Source organism: Mesocricetus auratus, unplaced genomic scaffold (genome assembly GCF_017639785.1).
Source record: "Mesocricetus auratus isolate SY011 unplaced genomic scaffold, BCM_Maur_2.0 Super-Scaffold_100014, whole genome shotgun sequence".
NCBI classification, from domain to species: Eukaryota; Metazoa; Chordata; class Mammalia; order Rodentia; family Cricetidae; genus Mesocricetus; species Mesocricetus auratus.
Window position 1 is genome coordinate 18,344,745 of NW_024429197.1, and position 18,829 is coordinate 18,363,573.

Here is an 18,829-nt window from a genome sequence, read left to right on the forward strand (position 1 = left end):
AAATCAAACATTTTCAGTTTCCTATATTTTTGTTTGTTTGTTTTTAACTCAGTTTTGCTGTGTTGCGGAATGGCCTGTAATCACCATGTAGACCTAGATGGCCTTGAATAAACAAATCCACCTGCCTCTGCCTCTCTAGTGCTAGGATTAAAGGAGAGACCCACTTTGGCAGGTTTAAGTTAAGCTTTTAAAAACGATCTATTTGTTTGTATGAACACACTGACCAGAAGAGGGCACTGGATCTCTTCCTCCATCACTGTCTAGTCCTTCAGGCAGGCTTTCTCCCTGAACCTGTTTGCCCCAGGGTGCAAGCCAGCAAGTCTCCTGTCCTCCAATCTAGATAAGAAACACATGTTCACCTAGCAGCTGGCTGGTACTCAGGTGTTGTGATCTGGACTGGTTCTCGAAATTGCACATAAGTGCTCTAAACTGTCAAAGTATCTCTCCAGACTATTTTCTAAATCTCCACGGGAGAGTTAGAGAGCTTACAAGTTCAAGTTTGATGCCTTATTTTAAAAAATTAGCACTGGTTCTGGGAATCTGAACTCTGGGCTTTAAGTTAGTGAAACAATGCTTTATCTCCTGTGTCATCCTCTCTACCCAACCTATGTAGTCTCCTTTCTTTCTCCTTCCTTTCTTTTTTTAATGGTTTTGTTGTTGTTTTGTTTTGTTTTGTTTTGTTTTTAGAGACAGGGTTTCTTTGTGTAGCCCTGGCTGTCCTGAAACTCACTTTGTAGAGCAGGCTGGCCTTGAACTCACAGAGATCCACCTGACTCTGCCTCCCAAGTGCTGGGATTAAAGGTGTGGGTCCCTATTGCTTGGCATCTCTTTTCTTTTTTTAAGATTTATTTTACTATTTTTAAGTATGTGAGTATCTCCCATAAGGATATGTACACATGAGCACCATTCCCAGAAGAGAGCATCAGAGATCCCTGGAGCCACGTGGTTGCTGGGAATCAAGCTTGGGTTCTCTGTAAAGTGCTCTTAATTGCTGAGCCACAGGTCACTTACGTAATTTCTTCTCACCTGAGTCTCCTTAGCTCTAGAACAGTAAAGTTCAAAACTCTGATGTAAATACCAGTCCCTGAAGAGGACACAGTCTGGCATACACAGAGAGAGAGCTGTGTCACGCACATTAGGAACATTTCTCAGGCTTCAGCCACTTGGAACAACTTATATTATACACAGTGAGGGTGATTCTCTGGTGAGTACAGTCTCACTCATAAGAGATACAAATGAAGGGAGAGTTGCATTACCTTGTGAAGTTGTCTGGTTTATCCTGACACCTGGCCCCAGAGTTTTGGTCCATAAGAAGGCCTCTCCCATTTGGCCTCGAGCTGTCCAAGTTAAAGCCACCTGAGAAGGAGAAGGAATTAAAGTACACTAGTGTGCTTGAGTGCACTGACCACAGCTTCTCAGACAGTAACCTCAGGATCACTGGCAGCTTACATACTGCTTAGAAACTCTGCAAAGCCCATGTTGGCCCACAGGTGCAGTTGCACAGGGCATGTACAGAGTGGAAGGGTAGCTCCCCAGGATGGCTTTGCTGCTGAAAACAAAGCTATCCTAGCTACTCCACCTCCTTCTAGGAACGCAAGTTACAGAAAAAGTAACATGAAACCCAGAAATCTGTTTTGCTAAGGACTTCATTTTCTTCTTTTTGGTTTCACTTAATTTTATATTTACAGTGTAAGGGTGAGGGTGTGGATGCCCAAAGACAACAAGTGTTGCACCCTTCCCCCATGAGGGTCTGTTGACTGCTTGTTACTAGGGGCTTTTAGCAAAACATTTCTCATCCCCTCCTCCCAGTAAGGCAAGTTCCTGTTTATTGTCTAAATGTAATTCCTGTTTTTGGCCCACCCCTTTCGGGAGGGCCCTGGGAACATAGGCTTCTGACCTTGGTGTTTTTCCACCATACCTGCCTTTGGTATATAAGGCTCTACCCTTGTAAAAATAAATGCCATTCTCCTTGTAAGAATGAGCCACTGTCTTTGTCTTTATTTTCTTCCTTAGCCTCGGATCGTTGTGAAGTATGGTAGCACTGTAGCTGTGAACACACCTGCAGCTCGCTACAGATGGAGGTCCCAAGCCTTCCTTAACTGGCACAGTCTATCCCCCACTAGGCTAGACTAGCTGGCCAGCAAGTGCTATAGATCCACTTGTCTCTGCCTCCCCAGCACTGGGATTACAAGAGCACACCACCAGCCCTGGCTGTTAAATAGGTTCTGAGAATTGGATTCCGGTCATCATGCCAATTCAGCAAGCCATTTAGCAGTGGAACCATCTTCCCAGCACTCCTTTTTGTTGTTGTTTGTTGTGGAATAATCTTTTTGTACACTGTGAAGATGTGTCTTTGCCAAGGTGCCTTCTGATTGGTTTAATAAAAAGCTGAATGGCCAATAGCTAGGCAGGAGAGGCTAAGCGGGACTTTCAGGGAAAAAGAAGAACTCAGGGAAGAATCAGAGAGGCAGGGATTCACCAGTGAAAATTCAGAGGAAGTCAGACACATAGTCTGGAGGAGAGGTAATGAGCCACGTGGCAGAACATAAATTAATACAGATGGGTTAATTTAAGTTTTAAGAGCTAGATGGGAACAAGCCTAAGCTAAGGCCAAGCTTTCATAATAAAGTCTCTGTGTCATTATTCAGGGGTTGGTGGTCCAAAGAAAGACCAGCTACACAACACTTGCTCTACAAGCATGAAAACCCTTAGTTCAAACCCCTAGAGCCCATTTAAAAAGTCAAACATTTGCCTGTGATCCCAAGCATTGTAATGTCAAGATGAGTGAGTACTAAGAACTTACTAACCCGCCAGCCTAGCTGAAATGTTGAGATTTTTCCAGTTCAATGAGAGACCCTGTCTCAAGGCAAAGAGACAGACAGTGATAGCAGAAAACAATCAACATCTCACTGTGTCCTCCACATTCACCTGGATCAGCACACATGCCTACACGCTCAGTATGTGGTTTGCAAAGGAATACCCCCATAGGCTCATGTATTTGGATGCTTGGTCATTATGGAGTGGCACTACTTGACAGGGATTAGGATGTGTGGCCTTCTTGGAATAGGTGTGACCTTGTTGGAGGAAGTGTGTCACTGTGGCTGGGCTTTGAGGTTTCAGAAGCTCAAGCCAGGCCCAGTGGCTCGTTTTCTCTTCCTGCTGCCTGCCAATCCAGATATAGAACTCTCATCTACCTCTCCAGCACCAGGTCTGCCTGCATGCCACCATGCTTTCCGTCATAATGATAATGAACTAATAAACCTCTGAAACTGTAAGCCAGTCCCAATGAAATACTTTGCTTTATAAGAGTTGCTGTGGTCATGGAGTCTCTTCACAGCAAAGGAACCCTAACTAAGACACATGCGTGAACCACACACATACACAAAAGGAAAGCAAGACAGGCATAATGATACATAGTAATCTTAAGACTTGGTAGGCTAAGGCAGGAAGATTGCTACAAGTTTCAGGCTGTCTGGGCTACAATGTGAAACCTTGACCCAAAAAAACAAACAAGGAATGCACTGTGGATTATGAAGCCACAAAATAAAAGGAAGGGAGTTGGAGAGTTGGATCAGTGGTTAAGAACACTTGTTGTTCTTGCAGAAGACCCAGGCTTGATTCCAGGCATACAAATAGCAGCTCACAATCCCCTGTAACTCCAGTTCCAGGGGATCCAATACCCTTTTCTTACTCTGCAGACCAGACATGCATGTGGTGCACATACATACATATAAGCAAGACACTCCTACACATAAAAAATACATTAAATAAATCTTGCTGGGCAGCAATGGCACATACCTTTAATCCCAGTAGCTAGGAGGCAGAGGCAGGTAAATCTCTGTAAATTCATGGTTAGGCTGGTCTATAGAGCAAGTTCAGAATAGTCAGAGATAGACAGAGAAACCCTGTCTCAGAAAAACCAAAATGAATGAATGAATGAATCTCAAAGCCACAAGAAGACAAGAGTAAACCTCAAATGCACTTTGCTAAGTGAAAGAAATAAGTCCAAAAATGCCATATAGAGAGTGATTCTATTTACATAACATCCTAGAAATAGTAACCAGACCTGTAGATGCCAGGAGTTCTGGGGGGTGGGGCTAAGTATGTGAAGGACAAGCATTATTGGAGCATTGAAACTATCCAGGGAGAAGCTGTAATAGTGAGTTCATGACACTAGTCTAGGCATCAAAAGATAATGGAGCAGCCAGGGATGTGGCTTAGTAAGCATAGAGCTTGCCTGGCACTATGCCTGGGTTAGCACAAAGCTCTGAGTTTGATCCTCAGTACCACAAAAACTGGGCTAGTTAGCCTGTAATTCCAGCAGTTAAGAAGTGGAGATGGGGCCAGGGCAGTGGTGGTGCACGCCTTTAACCTCAGCACTTAGAGGCAGAGGTAGACAGATTTCTATGAGTTTAAAGCTAGCCTGGTCTACTTAGTAAGTTCCAGACCACCCAGAGCTACATAGTAAGCCCCAGACTCAAAAAATAAAATAAAAACAATACAGAGAAACCCTGTCTCGTAAAAACTAAAAAAAAATAAAAAATAAAATAAAATAAACGAAGCAATAACAAAACTCAAGAGCTAGAGAAGCAGCTGAGTGGTAGAATGCTTACCAAGCATGTGCAAGACCCTGGATTTAGTTCTTAGCACCATCAAAAATAAATAAATAAAACTATTTAAGACCTTAGGGACTATTGGAATGAAATGCAGAAACTGACAAAGACATCTAACTATGTCACAAATACATGGAACCACCGCAGTGACATGGGGTAAACAGAAAAGTGTTAGCCACAAAGCTTTAAAAATGAGAAGACTGTAAGCCCGGGGGCGGGGCGGATGAGACTGTAGGCAAGCAGATGTTCCGGTTCAGAACGTGGCTACCACAGGGCACAGATGAACAACTGTGGAACTACTGCCCAAGAGCAGAGCAGAGACATGGTGGATGATGTAAGCCAAGCGACACAACCACTATTGGAGCAGGAGGGTTCCATGAGCAAAGAAAGAGCTAGAATGATTTGTGCAGTAACAGATTAGACTTACAAATATCAGTATAAATTAACATTTAGCTTAACACTGGAGATTAGATATAGAAACAACCACCTGTAACTCCAACGCCAGCAATGATGCTGGTCTCTCAGGGCACCTACAAACACATGCCATATACTCACACATACACATACATATACATGGTTAAAATTTAAATAAATAAATAAATGGAAGAATGTTCATATATGGCTGGGGACGTAGCTCAGTTGGAAGAGTGCTTGTCTAGCACGCATGAAGCCCTGGGTTCATGCCCCAGCACCATAGAAACTGGATGTGGTAGTATAACAATCTAGGTAGAGGCTGAAAGGTCAGAAGTTCAAAGTCATCCTCAACTACACAGTGAGTTTGAGTCTAGGATACAAGAGACCCTTTCTCAAAGACAACAAAAACAAAAACCTGCTGCCCCTTCCACATACACATATTCCTTTGCTGTCATCTGAGCAATGAGCACACTTGATGCCTCAGCTTCTAATACTGATCTCCAATACTGGCTCCTGAGATGTATGGTTATTTAGGGAATTGAGAAAGGAAACACATGGGCCTGAAATACCCAACACTGCTAGAAAGTAGAAGATTGCTAAAAATATGGGAATAAATAATAAATAATCACCAGGATGATAAAACAAATGAGAAGACATAACTCTCCTCAGAAGAATTCCAAATAACTCACATAACAGCTTCCCCTTCAGAGAGGGGGTGGGCAGAGTGACTTCCTTCCAAGTGACGAAGTATGCAAAGGAGGAAAATCAAAGCTTTGTGGTGCAGAAATGGGCCAGGCACTTCCTCAGGTCAAGGTTCACCTGTGACCTGCCATGTTGATAACATATACCCTTGTCACAGACTGTTCCCTCCCTCTACAGGGACCTAGGCTAAGAAGGAAAGGGAGTGCTCCCAAGAGCTATCAAGGTCATCAAAAACAAAGCAAGACTGAGAAACTGTCACGCATTAGAGGAAACTAAGGGGACACACGACAGTTCAATGTCATAAGGATCCTGAATGGGACTATGGGCACAGAAAGTCATGAGGTAAAAATCTAAGGAAATCTGAGTATGGACTTTGGTTAATAATATCTATCAGCATCAGCTTAATACCTGTACACAAATGTGCCAAGTAGGGCGGTGGTGGCACCCGCCTTTAATATCAGCGGAGAACCTTTGAGTTCCAGGACAGCCAGGGCTACACAGAGAAACCCTGTTCTACCATGTAAAAGAGTTTAGTATTGACCAAAACCCTGTGTGGAAGGTTCATCTCTATCCTATCTTTTCAACCTTCTGCAGTCCAGTCTTGTCTGGGCCCTCTGTGGTGCAGGCAGCCTTGTCGCTAATCTCCCACTACCTGCTGCTTATGGTAACTGATAATAAGCATGTGGCCAGATGCAGCGGTCCACCCAGTCCACAGCTGTGTCCACTTTGACCTCCTTGAAGTAAGTCCTGATGGGTGTCACTGCTTCCTCTGGGAATTAGTCCTTGGGGCTTCCTCCCGTTTCCACCCAGGCCCTAGCAAGATCCTAAGCAAGGCACCTCTTCCCTAGCTCTTCTCTTCCTCAGACCCTAACCTCATTTGGCTTCAAGGTTCCATTTTTTATTTATTTTCAATGTGAGTGCTGGAGATTCTGCCTACTTTTACCCACTGAGACATTTCCCCTAGTCTCAGGATTTTAAAAACTGCACACATGGCTTGCTCTCTCAACTATACCCCCCACCCCCACCCCCACCCCACCCCTCTCTCTCTCTCAGATTTTTTTATTTCATGTGTGTGAATGTCTGGCCTACATGTATGTATGCACCACCTGTGTGCCTGATGCCTAAGGAGGTCAGGAGACAGCATAGAATCCCCTGGAACTAGAGTTACAGATGGTTGTGAGCCACCATGTGGGTGCTGGGAACTGAACCTGGGTCTTCTGCAAGAGGACCTTCAGGCCTTCTCTAGTACCTACACATGGGTCTCTTGTTACATAAATGCAAATGAGCACAAGGAGAACAGGCTAGGAGTGAGATTCCACGGACCGCTTTAAGAAAATGGCAGACAAGGTGAACATGGGGGGCATGCTTTGATAAGATGTACCATGCAGGGAGAAGGCTCAGCAGGTGCAGGCACTTGACACTAAGTCTGACAACCTGAGTTCAATCCCCAGGGCTCATGTGGTAAAAGGAGAGAACTAACTCTACCTAATTGTTCTCTGACCTCCAAATGGCCTCCAACTCATAAAGATCTACTTGCCTCTGTCTCCCAAGTGCTAAGAAAAAAGAACAAGCTACCAAGTAGCATGCCTTTAATTCCAGCATTCAGGAGATAGAGGCAGGCAGATCTCTTGAGTTCCAGGCCAGCCTGGTCTACAGAGTGAGTTCCAGGACAACCAGGACTACACAGAGAAACCCTGTCTTGGGGGAAAAAAGGCAGATCTCTAAATTCAAGGCCTGCCAGGTCAATATAGTTAGTTTCAGGACAGCCAGAGCAATGGCTATGTAGAGACCCTGCCTCAAAGACAGATAAAAAAAGAAAAATAAAACAGAGATGTGGGGGAATGTCCCACCCACCACGGAGACTTCTGAGCAGGAAAGGCAGAGTTAAGTTTTCTAAGCACCTCTAGAGTCTCCACCTACATCATCTGAAACCCCTGGAGGAAAAGGCACAAATAACAAGCTGCACTGTGAACCCAGGTACTTTGCATGATTCCATTGACCTATAGTCTTAGGGAGCTCCCAGTTAGACTGCTCCAGTTTGCCCTGGGATACTTAACGAAAATAAAACTTATCTCATGGCACACAAATAACCCAACAACTAAATGAAGTCTCAGGGTTGCATTTCTCCTCCACCTTCCACCTGACTGCAGTTCCTACAGCCACACCCTGGCCTCATCTTCTACATGCCAGTAAAAATGGCACCAGCACTCAACCAGCTGATCTGAGTGTAAATCTCACACTCCCTAGGTACTGAGGCACAAGCCTGTAATCCCAGCACTCGGGGCTGAGGCAGAAGAATTGCCTCAAGTCTGAGAGCAGCTTAGGCTACAGTATAAAACTGTGTCTTGACAAAACAAGAAAACAAAAGAATTTAGGGCTCTAACTAGCAGGGTGGGACATACCTATAATCTCAGCACTTGGGAGACCACTGCTGTCAGAAGATACCTGAGCTACTTCGAACTGACCTGAAACAAACACCCCGAGGCCTTATCCTGGCTCTGCCTTTTCCTCACTCCCTCCTCCATTCAACTGACTGGCAACCGAAGCGAGTTCTGCCTTCAAATCCACTCCAGGAGTTTTCATCAAGACTACAGCAGCAGCTTCCCGTGTGTGCCTCCTTACACAAGACCTATTGTTAGTTTTCCATAAAGCAGCCACAGCAAACCTTAAAGTACATGAGAACATTAGTTGAGGTCATTTCTCTGCTCCAAATTTTCAGACAGCTTCCCTTCACACTGAAAATAAAACCCACTCTCAGTGGCAAGAGTTGAGAAGGCCTTGCCCTGGGACCCCACACATTCTGGCCCTGCCCTGTTTCCTTCTTCACTGTACCTAGAACATGTCAAGCTCATGGCCATACCAGGGTCTTTCCTCTTGCTGGTCCTCTGTCTGGGATTCACTTCCTCCTGACACCCACATTGCTCACTCCTCAGCCATCCAAGCCTGGACTCAGATGTTAGATGCTCACTCTCACACTGTGGGAGTACCCCCATTCCAGGATATCCCTTTATCTCTACTCTAAAAGCTCCTAAATTTCCTCAGTTCACAGTACCTTACTGTCAAAATGCATGTTTATTTATTGGGGAGGGGAACACATGTGGCACAGTATGCTTGCCGAGGTCAGAGGACAACTTGAGGGAGTTAGTCCTTTGCTTCAAGCGGGTCCTGGATGAAACAAACTCAGGTGCTGGGGCTTGGAAGTAAGCATCTTCATCCACTGAGCCCCGGTCTTTTTACATCTAAGTAAAAAAATTACTCAGCAGTGAGTTCCAGGACAGCCAAGTCTATATATTGAGTTCCAGGACAGCTAGAGATACTTATAGAGAAACCTTGTCTTGAAAATCAAACAACAAAAATTACACAGCAGTTCTAGCTATAAGTACACTCAAAATTATGGCTCTTGGAGGATGAAGAGGGAGGACTGTCCTGAGTTCCAGGTTAATCTGTGCTACAGACTGAGCTCCTGTTGAAACAAAACAGAAACAGAAAAAGGGCTGAGGATCTATAACTTGGTGGTAGGATCCTTGCCTAGCATATGTGAGGCCCTAGTTCAATTCCCCAGGACACACACACACACACACACACACACACACACACACACACACACACCTGGATTAAAAGCTTATTTTACTTTTAATTGTGTTTTTTTTTGTTGTTGTTGTTGTTGGGGTTTTTTTGGGGGTTTTTTTTGTTGTTGTTTTTTGTTTTTCGAGACAGGGTTTCTCTGTGGCTTTGGAGGCTGTCCTGGACCTAGCTCTTGTAGACTAGGCTGGCCGAGAACTCACAGAGATCCGCCTGCCTCTGCCTCCCAAGTGCTGGGATTAAAGGCATGCGCCACCAACGCCCGGCCTTTAATTGTGTTTGTATGTGAATCTACATGGAGCTATGTGTACATGAGTGGGGGTGTCCATGAAGGCCGGAAGAGAGCATTGGGTCCAACACAGATGCCAAGAACTAAACTCTGTCCTCTGCAAGAGTAGCAAGCATTTGACCTCTGAGCCACCTCCCCTCTCCTCTTCATGCCCCCTCCCTTTTTTTGTCTTTTGAGACAGAGTCTTGTTATTTAGCTCAGGTTGACCCTAAACTTCCAGAAACCCTCCATATCCTCAGCTTCCCAGGTACTGGGACTGCAAGCCTGTGCCACCATGGTCAGTTTTCGGGGGGAAAATTGTTTGTTTTCAAGATAGGGTTTCTCTGTATAACAATCCTGGCTGTCTTGGAATTCACTTTATGGACAAGGCTGTCCTTGAACTCACAGAGATTTGCCTGCTTCTGCATCCTGAGTGTTGGGACTAAAGGCATGCACTTTAGGCTAGCTCATAATTAACATTTCATGCATGCACCTGCACTCATACACAAACATGTACACACATTCACACATAAACATGTACACACATGCACATTCACACAAACATATATATACCTTTGACTGTATGTACAATCTGTACTTAAATGTCATGCTTACATTTGGGTACCATCTCCATGACAAATCTTATTATATATAAGAAATCTAAAAACAAACAAAAGAAACAGTTCCACACTCCCAAACCCTTCAGTCCCCAACATTTTGATAAGGGGATGCTTACTCACCCTGTTTACTTGCTTTTAATCACAAAATCACCAAACCCACAAGAAGAATCCCATCACCAGGAATGCAGCACCATCTACTGTTGAAACTGCCAACTCCATTGAACTACAAGTTATCTGGTGTTCAATAGATCTGTGTTCTCATTGAAAATTTTATACTCCTACTATTTCCCTATGTGGTGATATATTATTTATGATTTATTAAAGATTGCCTGAGCCAGGCGTTGGTGGCACACACCTTTAATCCCAGCACTTGGAGGCAAAGGCAGACAGATCTCTGTGAGTTCGAGGCCAGCCTGGTCTACAGAGCTAGTTTCAGGACAGTCTCCAAAGCCACAAAGAAACCGTGTCTCAAAAAACAAACAAAAAAAGATTGCCTGAAGATTCAGAAAAGCAAAGTCAGCCTCAAGCTACAGAGATCAGGCAGTGGTAATACACTTTAATCCCAGCAACCAGAAAGTAGGAGGTAGTCAGGATTTAAGATTAAGAGGTAGATGGATCTCTTTGAGTCCAAGGCCAAGGCCACCAGATTTACAGAAGACTGATCCAGTCCTAAAGAGAAACAGCTCATACAAGATGATCTCAGCACCTGGGATCACACACCTTTAATTCTACCACTAGAGGGGTATAAAGGATAGGAGCAGGGTCTTCAGTAGTCAGTATCAGGCACTCATTCTCCAGTCACTGAAGTCTCCAGCTTCTCCAGCCATGCTGAGAGGCTTCAGTCTGAGGTTTGGTTGAGACAGGATCACATTTCAGTCTGATGTAGAGTGGGAGCTAGTGCCCAGTTGCTTTGCTTTTCTGATCTTTAGCTTGAAGCTTGAACCCCAATATCTGCCTCTGGGTCTTTTATATTTCATGTTACATCCCTATGTCAATACTTAGTCTCGGAGAGGCTTCAGAAAAGCTTGGGAACAACATCTAACTTCTAAAAGATTTTTCTCTTGGTCATTGGGGAGATGGCTCAGTCAGTAAAGTTCAGCCAAGCAAGCACAAGGACCTGAGTTCAGACCCCAGCACCCACACAAGTTTCGCATTGTGGTATACTCCTCTGTAATCCTAGCACTAGCATGGGGAGTGGATGGGAGACAAAGCCAGGCAGATCCCTAGAGTTAGTCCCATCCAGTTAGCCCAACTGATGAGCTGCAGGTCTAGTGAGAGACCATATCTCAAAGAATGGGTAGTGAGGGCCAGTGGGACAGTTCCATGGGTAAAGACACAGTTGAAGGATATAAATCTGAGTTCTAACCGTGCTTCCCAAGTGAAGCCAGAGAGAACCGACTCCACAAGGTCATTCTGACTCCCACACATGCAAGGATGCGCTCTTATAATAAAATTTTAAGAGAGTTAGATGTGACATGCCTTTAATCCCAGCACTCGGAAGGCAGAGGCAGGTGAACCTCTGTGAGTTTGAGGCCAGCCTGGTCTATAGAGCTAGTTCCAGGACAGCCAGAGCTACACTGTGAGACACTGTCTCAAAAAACCTAAATAAGTAAAAGATAAAGAAATAAAAATAAGATAGGAAGCAGCACTTGGGAGGCAGAAGCAGGTGGATCTCTGTGAGTTCAAGACCAGCCTGGTCTACAAGAGCTATTTCCAGGACAGCCTCCAAAGCCACAGAGAAACCCTGTCTCGAAAAACCAAAAAAAAAAAAAAAAAAAAAAAAAGATAGGGAACAATTGGGAGACACCCTATCTTGACCCTAGCCTTCCATATGCACACACACAGACACACACATATACACAGACTCAGACACACACACATCCTACATACCACAGGCACATACATCCTAAATAAACTTAAAAATAAAAAGGTTTGTCTATTAGTACTACCATCATTTGATGTCAAGTCATTTTACTCATACACTATTTGTAATCAGGCCTGAGATGTAGCTCAGCTCAGAGTTTGTACTCTGGGTCCCACCCCAGCACTGCATGAAACTACTTGGTGGTACACACCAGCAGAAGGATCAGAAGTTCAAGGTCACCCTTAGCTACATAGCAAGTTCAAGGTCAGTCTATGCCACATGAGATGCTGTCTCATAAAAAAACAACAAAAAACTTGTAACCATTCATCTATACCAGACAGGTCATTTGTGTATAAGGTCCCTCAATACCTTGAATCACTCTCAAATAAAGCCTGAACACCTGTGTATTTAGCACATGCAAAGTCGGCTACAAATAACCCAGGCTGCCTCTCCAGCTGCACTTCCCACCCTCACCGCCCCCTCCAAGCCCTCAATCCACTCACATCAAAACTATTTATCTTTTCTATACCCCTGACCCTGTGTGTATCTAAGCGCACCCGCCAATTCCATCAGCATCTCGTAAGCCACACTCATCCTTCAACTCCACAGCCCAACTGAGTACCACCATCTCCATAAAGCCATCTTGGTCCTCTCCTTCTTCTCTTGTTCTGCTTACTTCTCCTCCTCCACATATCTCTCCCTTGGGCCTTTTCCCCCTTTATTATTGGAAGGAAGTCAGAGGACAACTCCATGGAGTTGTGGGTTCTGGAAATAAAATTCAGGTTGCTGGCCTTGCACAGTAAGTGCTTTATCTGCTAAGCCAGCTTGTTCGCCCTCTTTTTAATTAGCTTTTTGTTTAATTGTCTCAGAGAGAGAGAGAGAGTGAGAGAGAGAGAGAGAGAGAGTGCTTGTGTGTGTGTGTGTGTGTGTGTGTGTGTGTGTGTGTGTGTGTGTGTGTAGGTCAAAGGATAACTTGTGGGAGTTGGTTCTCTCCTGTCACTTGAGTTTCAGGCATTGAATTCAAATTGTCAGGCATGGGAGCAAATGCCTTTTCTACTGAGCCACCTCCACAGCCCAACTTTGTTAGTTTCTTTTTGTTTGTTTGTTTGTTTGTTTTTGTTTTGTTTTGTTTTTTCGAGACAGGGTTTCTCTGTATTGTTTTGGAGGCTGTCCTGGAACTAGCTCTGTAGACCAGACTGCCTTTGAACTCACAGAGATCCACCTGCCTATGCCTCCCGAGTGCTGGGATTAAAGGCATGTGCCACCAACACCCAGATTTTTTTTTAAGATTTATTTTTATTTATTTATCTATTTTTCTGAGACAGGGTCTTTCTACATAGCCCTAGGCTTTAGAAAAGTATATAATGTAAAGTAGGCGGGCCTTGAACTCCCAAAGATCTGCCTGCCTCTACCTCCCAAGTGCTGAGATTAAAGGTATGTGCCACCACATCCAGAGTTAAAAGATATACTTCTTTAATTTTTAAATTTTATTTTATGTATATGAGTGTTTGCCAGAACCACATGTATGCCTGGTGCCTGCAGAGGCCAATAGAGGTGTCAGATCCCCCAGAACTGAGGTACAGATGACTTTGAGATATCGTGTGGTTGCTGGGAAATGAAGCCAGGTCCTCTGCAAGAGCAGCCATCTCTCTAGCCTCAAGATTTATTTGATTTTAAATTGTGTGTGTGTGTGTGAGAGAGAGAGAGAGAGGGAGAGGGAGAGAGAGAGAGACAGAGAGAGAGAATGTACATGTGAGTACAGGTGCCAGAAGAGGGCATGGATCCCCAGTAGGTGGTAGTGAGATGAACTTAGGGCACCTCTCCAGCACCCTCATGTCTTCTGAGACAGGGACTTGCTGTACAGGCCAGGCTAGCCTCACACTTACCGAACCTGCCTCTGTCTTCCAGTTCCTGGGATCCCAGCACATCCAGCTCACGGTGCTTGCATCTGTACAGGGACTTGTCACAGCAGAGCCCTAACTGTCTCAGGGATCTTAGACGTCTCGCCTCTTTAGCTGGACCGCAGGTTTCTTGGGAATGGGCATGGGATTCTTTTTTGTGAAGCCCCTGGCTTGCCATAACAAGTGCTGCATACTTGGCAGTCGATAAAGAATACTGAACAAAAGAGTCTCAGTTTTCTCCTCATAGGAGCCATTTCTCAGGGGTGATCCTTGAATGCATTCCTGATGACTACCTGTCATGCTTACACTTGGAGTCATTTCCCATTGACAGCCTACCTAGTCAGTCAGCCCTACCTAGAACTGCACACAGCTTGATCTGGGTCTGGAGAAGTGTGGAATCTTTCTTTCTTCCTTTCTTTCTTTTTTCTTTTTTTTTTTTAATCTGACTCTGCATTCACATCTTAAAGAAAAAAATACCAACAATCTTCCCCTACAAACCTTACTTAACAAATAATGTTGCCTTTTAAGGCTTCTTCTTAGCCTGAATAGCAGTATAGTCAAACACAGACCCACAGAACCTGGCTTGGAAACCTCCAAGCCCAGTGTATACTGGAACTCAGAATTTGAGACACTCTAGGATGATAAGCCATTATCTACACCATTGCTGTAAAAATCCCAGTAGAAGCTGAGTTGCAGAACAACTTATGAATAGCAACATTTGGATAAATAAACCCTATAAATAAACTCATATCGGTAAAAGGAGTTTCACTGCCAAATCTAGCTTGAGCCAAACAAAACTTCTTTTCAAAAACCCTTGAAGCTTTTAGGAGTTTAGAAGTGTGATGAAACATGGAAGATGGTGGTGATGAGTGTGGCCAGCTACATCACCATGTGCAAGAAAGGACTGTGAATCTATGTTCACATATACGGCATAAACCAATATGCATGTGTACATAAACATACATACTGCTATGGTTTGGATGCAGCTTGCCCACAAGGCTTCTCTGGAAGGTTAGCTTTCATTTAGCAATGGCAAGTGGTAGTGGTACTTCTAAAAGCTGAGGCTCTGAGGTGACCCGGTCAACTGGGGATGCTAGTGTCAGAAAGGATTAAGGTTGTTCCTGTGAGACACCAGTTGTCTCCTCAATAGCAAGTCCTTACAGAAAGAACAACACCTCCAGCCCCCCTCCCCCAGGGTTGGCACGAGCCTTTAATCCTATCACTCGGAAAGCAGAGGCTGGAGGATCTCAGCCTGATCTACACAGAGAAACCCTATCTTGGGGAGAAAACAAAACGTTCTGGCTTCACAGTGTGGCCTCTTCTACATGCACTGCCACGCTGTTGAACAGAGGGGGCTGCTCAAACTTGGACCTTTAGCCTCCTAAATTGTAAGCTAAAGAAACATCTTCTAAAAGATACCTTTTTGGGTTTTTTTTTTTTTCTAAAAATTATACAATTTCCACCTATCCCTTTTCTCCCTCCAAACCCTCCCCTTCTCCTTCTCTCTTTCAAACTCATAGTCTACTGTTAGGTTTTGGGGGGTTGTTTTTGTTATTGTTTTCTGAGACAGGATTTCTCTAGTAACCCTGGCTGACCTTGAGCTCAGTAAACAGATTAGTCTAGCCTCAAATTCACAGATCTGCCTGCTTCTACCTCCTGAGTGCTGGGATTAAAGATATACATCATCACAGCCAGCCAGGAATTTTTTGAAAGTATCAGAAAATAGAGATCTATAAACATAAAGAAATATGGAGGCTGGAGAGATGGCTCAGTGATTAAGATGATTCATTGGTTGGCGGTTCTTCCAAAGGACCCATGTTCAATTCCCAGTGCCCACATGATAGTTCACAACTAGCTGTAACTATGTTCCAGGGGACCCAACGCCCTTATACAGGCAAAACACCAAAGCACATAAAATAAACAATTAGCTAATTAAAAAAAGAAAATTTGGAAGTGTACACAGCAAATAATAATGGTCATTTCACTGTAGTGATGTTTCTCTTTTTGCTTATTTTTGCTTTTGTTTTCATTTTGTTTGGGTTTTATTTTTGAGGTGGATCTCATGTAGTCTAGGCTAGTCATAAACTCAATATGCAGAAGAGAATGACTTTGAACCTCTGATCATCCTGCCTTCCCCTACTGAGAGCTGTGACTACAGGTATGTACCACTATGGCCAGTTAGTTTATACAGGGCTGTGGGTCAAACCTCCGGTTCTGTGCACAGGAGGCAAACACTCTACCGGTTGAGCCACACCCCCAGCCCTAATCCGTGGTTTTTGTATTACACAGGCTTTGGAGTCAGATACTTAGCTCCAATTGCCTCTTACTGTTCGTGACCTAGAACAAGCTATCTACCCTAAAGCCTCTGCTCCTCGGCTGAAGAAGATCAATCGCATTTTCCTCCTACAGTTTTATCTTTTTCCATAATTAACTTGAAGCCGTCCTTCACTCAGTAGTCAAGGTGCTCTAGAAGTCAAATGAGGCCAGGAGAAGGCCCAAAACTACAAAATGAAGATAGCCTCAGTTTCAAACCCTTGATGCCAGGTCTGCCACTCATGTGGAGTCTGAAACTTAAACCCAAGTCAAAATATCCTATTTCTGGGCTGGTAAGATGGCTCAGTAGTCAAGCAAGCCTGATGACCTGAGTTCAATCCCTGGAGCCCACATACAGATAGGAGAGAACTGACTCCATAACGTTGTCCTCTGACCTCCACAGGCACACTGGCACACCCTACCCACTCATACACACACACAAATAAATATAAAAACTAAAGCAAATCCAGCACTTGGGAAACAAAGGCAGGTAGAGCTCTGAGTTCAATGACAGCCAGTCTTACATAGTGAGCTCAAGACCAACCAGGGCTATATAGTAAAATCCTGTCTCAGGGGAAAAAAAAAAAGAAAGAACTTTTAAGGATCGGAATATTCTATAGATGCCCTGTCCAATAGCATGACCATTAACTACACCAAATACCTAAATTGTGACTATAGCAGCCGGGGGGTTATGGTACACACCTTTGATCCCAACACTTGGGAAGCAGAGGCAAGCAGATCTCTGTGAGTTCAAGGCCAGCCTGGTCTATGTAGTGAGTTCCAGGATAGCCAAGACCACAGAGAAACCCTGTCTCAAAAAAAAAAAAAAAAAAAAAGACAGAAAAAAGGTGACTACAGCAAATGAGAAACTCAATTTTTACATTTCACTTACATAGCTGGTAGCTACCAGTGCAGATTTGGGCCTGGTCCCTCCTCTGGGGATGGCCAGACATGGTTTACATAAGCAGTAGAGTCCCCACAGGATGTTCTAGACTTGGGTGGGTCCCAGGTAAAACTGTGGTCCCACTCTATGCTCTTTCCCCACGCTCTCTCTGTAATCAGCAGCAGCCTCCGTCACTCTGACCTCAGCTTTGCAATCCTGCCATCCACTCACCCTTCTTGTGAGGCCTCCAGAGGGAGTCGGCCAAGTATCTCTTCATTCTCACGCTGCTGTTCTGCAGCCAGGCAATCACATCATTTGCTGCCCCAAGAGCCTAAGAGGCCCTCCCACTTCTCCTCACCCAATGTAGTCTCTGGTCTTGGCCACATGAAACTCTGATTTCATCTTTTTGTTCCAAAACTTTCAGGGTTAGACGATGCCTGCAGGTTAAGGTCAAAACTGGTTCAACTGGCACCCAAGGCCCTTTGCATATTGGCTTTACTCTCCCTCATTAATTCACCACCTAGACCTCTCGATCTAGAAGGACAGGTTCCCACACAGGCCACTTCTACTCCCACCATGTAACCCCTCCTTTCTGGCCACCTCACCTGTGGAATCCAGCCTCAACTCCTGCCCCCATTTTCACAAAGCCCTGCCTGCCCACCCACACAGTACCCATATACATTAAATAAGTCTTTGGGGGGGATTGAGATGGGGTTTCTCTGTAGCTTTGGAGGCTGTCCTGGGACCTGCTCAGTAGAACAGCCTGGCCTCGAACTCACAGAGATCCACCTGTCTCCTGAGTGCTGGGATCAAAGGTGTGCACCACCACCACCCAGCAACATTAAATAAATCTTTTTTTTTTTTTTTTTTTGGTTTTTCGAGACAGGGTTTCTCTGTGGCTTTGGACCCTGTCCTGGCACTCGCTCTGTAGACCAGGCTGACCTCGAACTCACAGAGATCCGCCTGCCTCTGCCTCCCGAGTGCTGGGATTAAAGGCGTGCACCACCAACGCCCGGCACATTAAATAAATCTTAAATAAAAGAAAAAAGCAATGGAGGGGCTGGAAAGATGGCTCAGACGTTAAGAGCACTGACCGTTCTTCCAGAGGTCCTGAGTTCGATTCCCAGCAACCACATGGTGGCTCACAACCACCTTGAATGAGATCTGGTGCCCTCTGCTGGCATGCAGAAGATTGTATACATAATAAGTAAATAAAATATTTTAAAAAAAAAAAAAGAAAAAAGCAATGGAGACAGATGAGTGTGTGTGTGTGTGTGTGTGTGTGTGTGTGTGTGTGTGTGTGTGTTGTGCAGGTGCACATATGTATGGGTATCCTCTGTGGCTAAAATAAGGAATTGAGTCCGTTGGAATTGGAGTTATGGGTAGTTGGGAACTGCCCAACAAGAATACTGAAAAGTGAACTCAGGTCCTCTGTAAGAGCAGCAAGTAACCACTGAACCATCTCCTGGCACACTTTAAGTGGTTTTCCTCTGGGATTTTGTCATGTTGATGAAAAAGAAACAAAAGCAAAAATGAAGATTCCCTTCCAGAACTCTTCTTGTTTCTTGAGACAGGGTCTCATGGTGGACTAACCTCAAACTCATGAACTCACTATGCAGTTGAGGATGGCCTTGAATCCCTGATCCTCCAGCCTCCACCTTACAAGTAT

At 44.5% G+C, this 18,829-nt stretch overlaps 1 protein-coding gene across 1 annotated transcript in view; it reads right to left on the bottom strand.

Moving 5' to 3' along the window:
• The window catches only part of Inpp5b (inositol polyphosphate-5-phosphatase B), a 65,760-nt gene that overhangs the window by 26,521 nt on the left and 20,410 nt on the right, over positions 1–18,829 (bottom strand). The window contains 1 exon segment of the mRNA XM_040756676.1: positions 1,257–1,356. Within this exon segment, the coding sequence (XP_040612610.1) occupies positions 1,257–1,356 (100 nt within the window).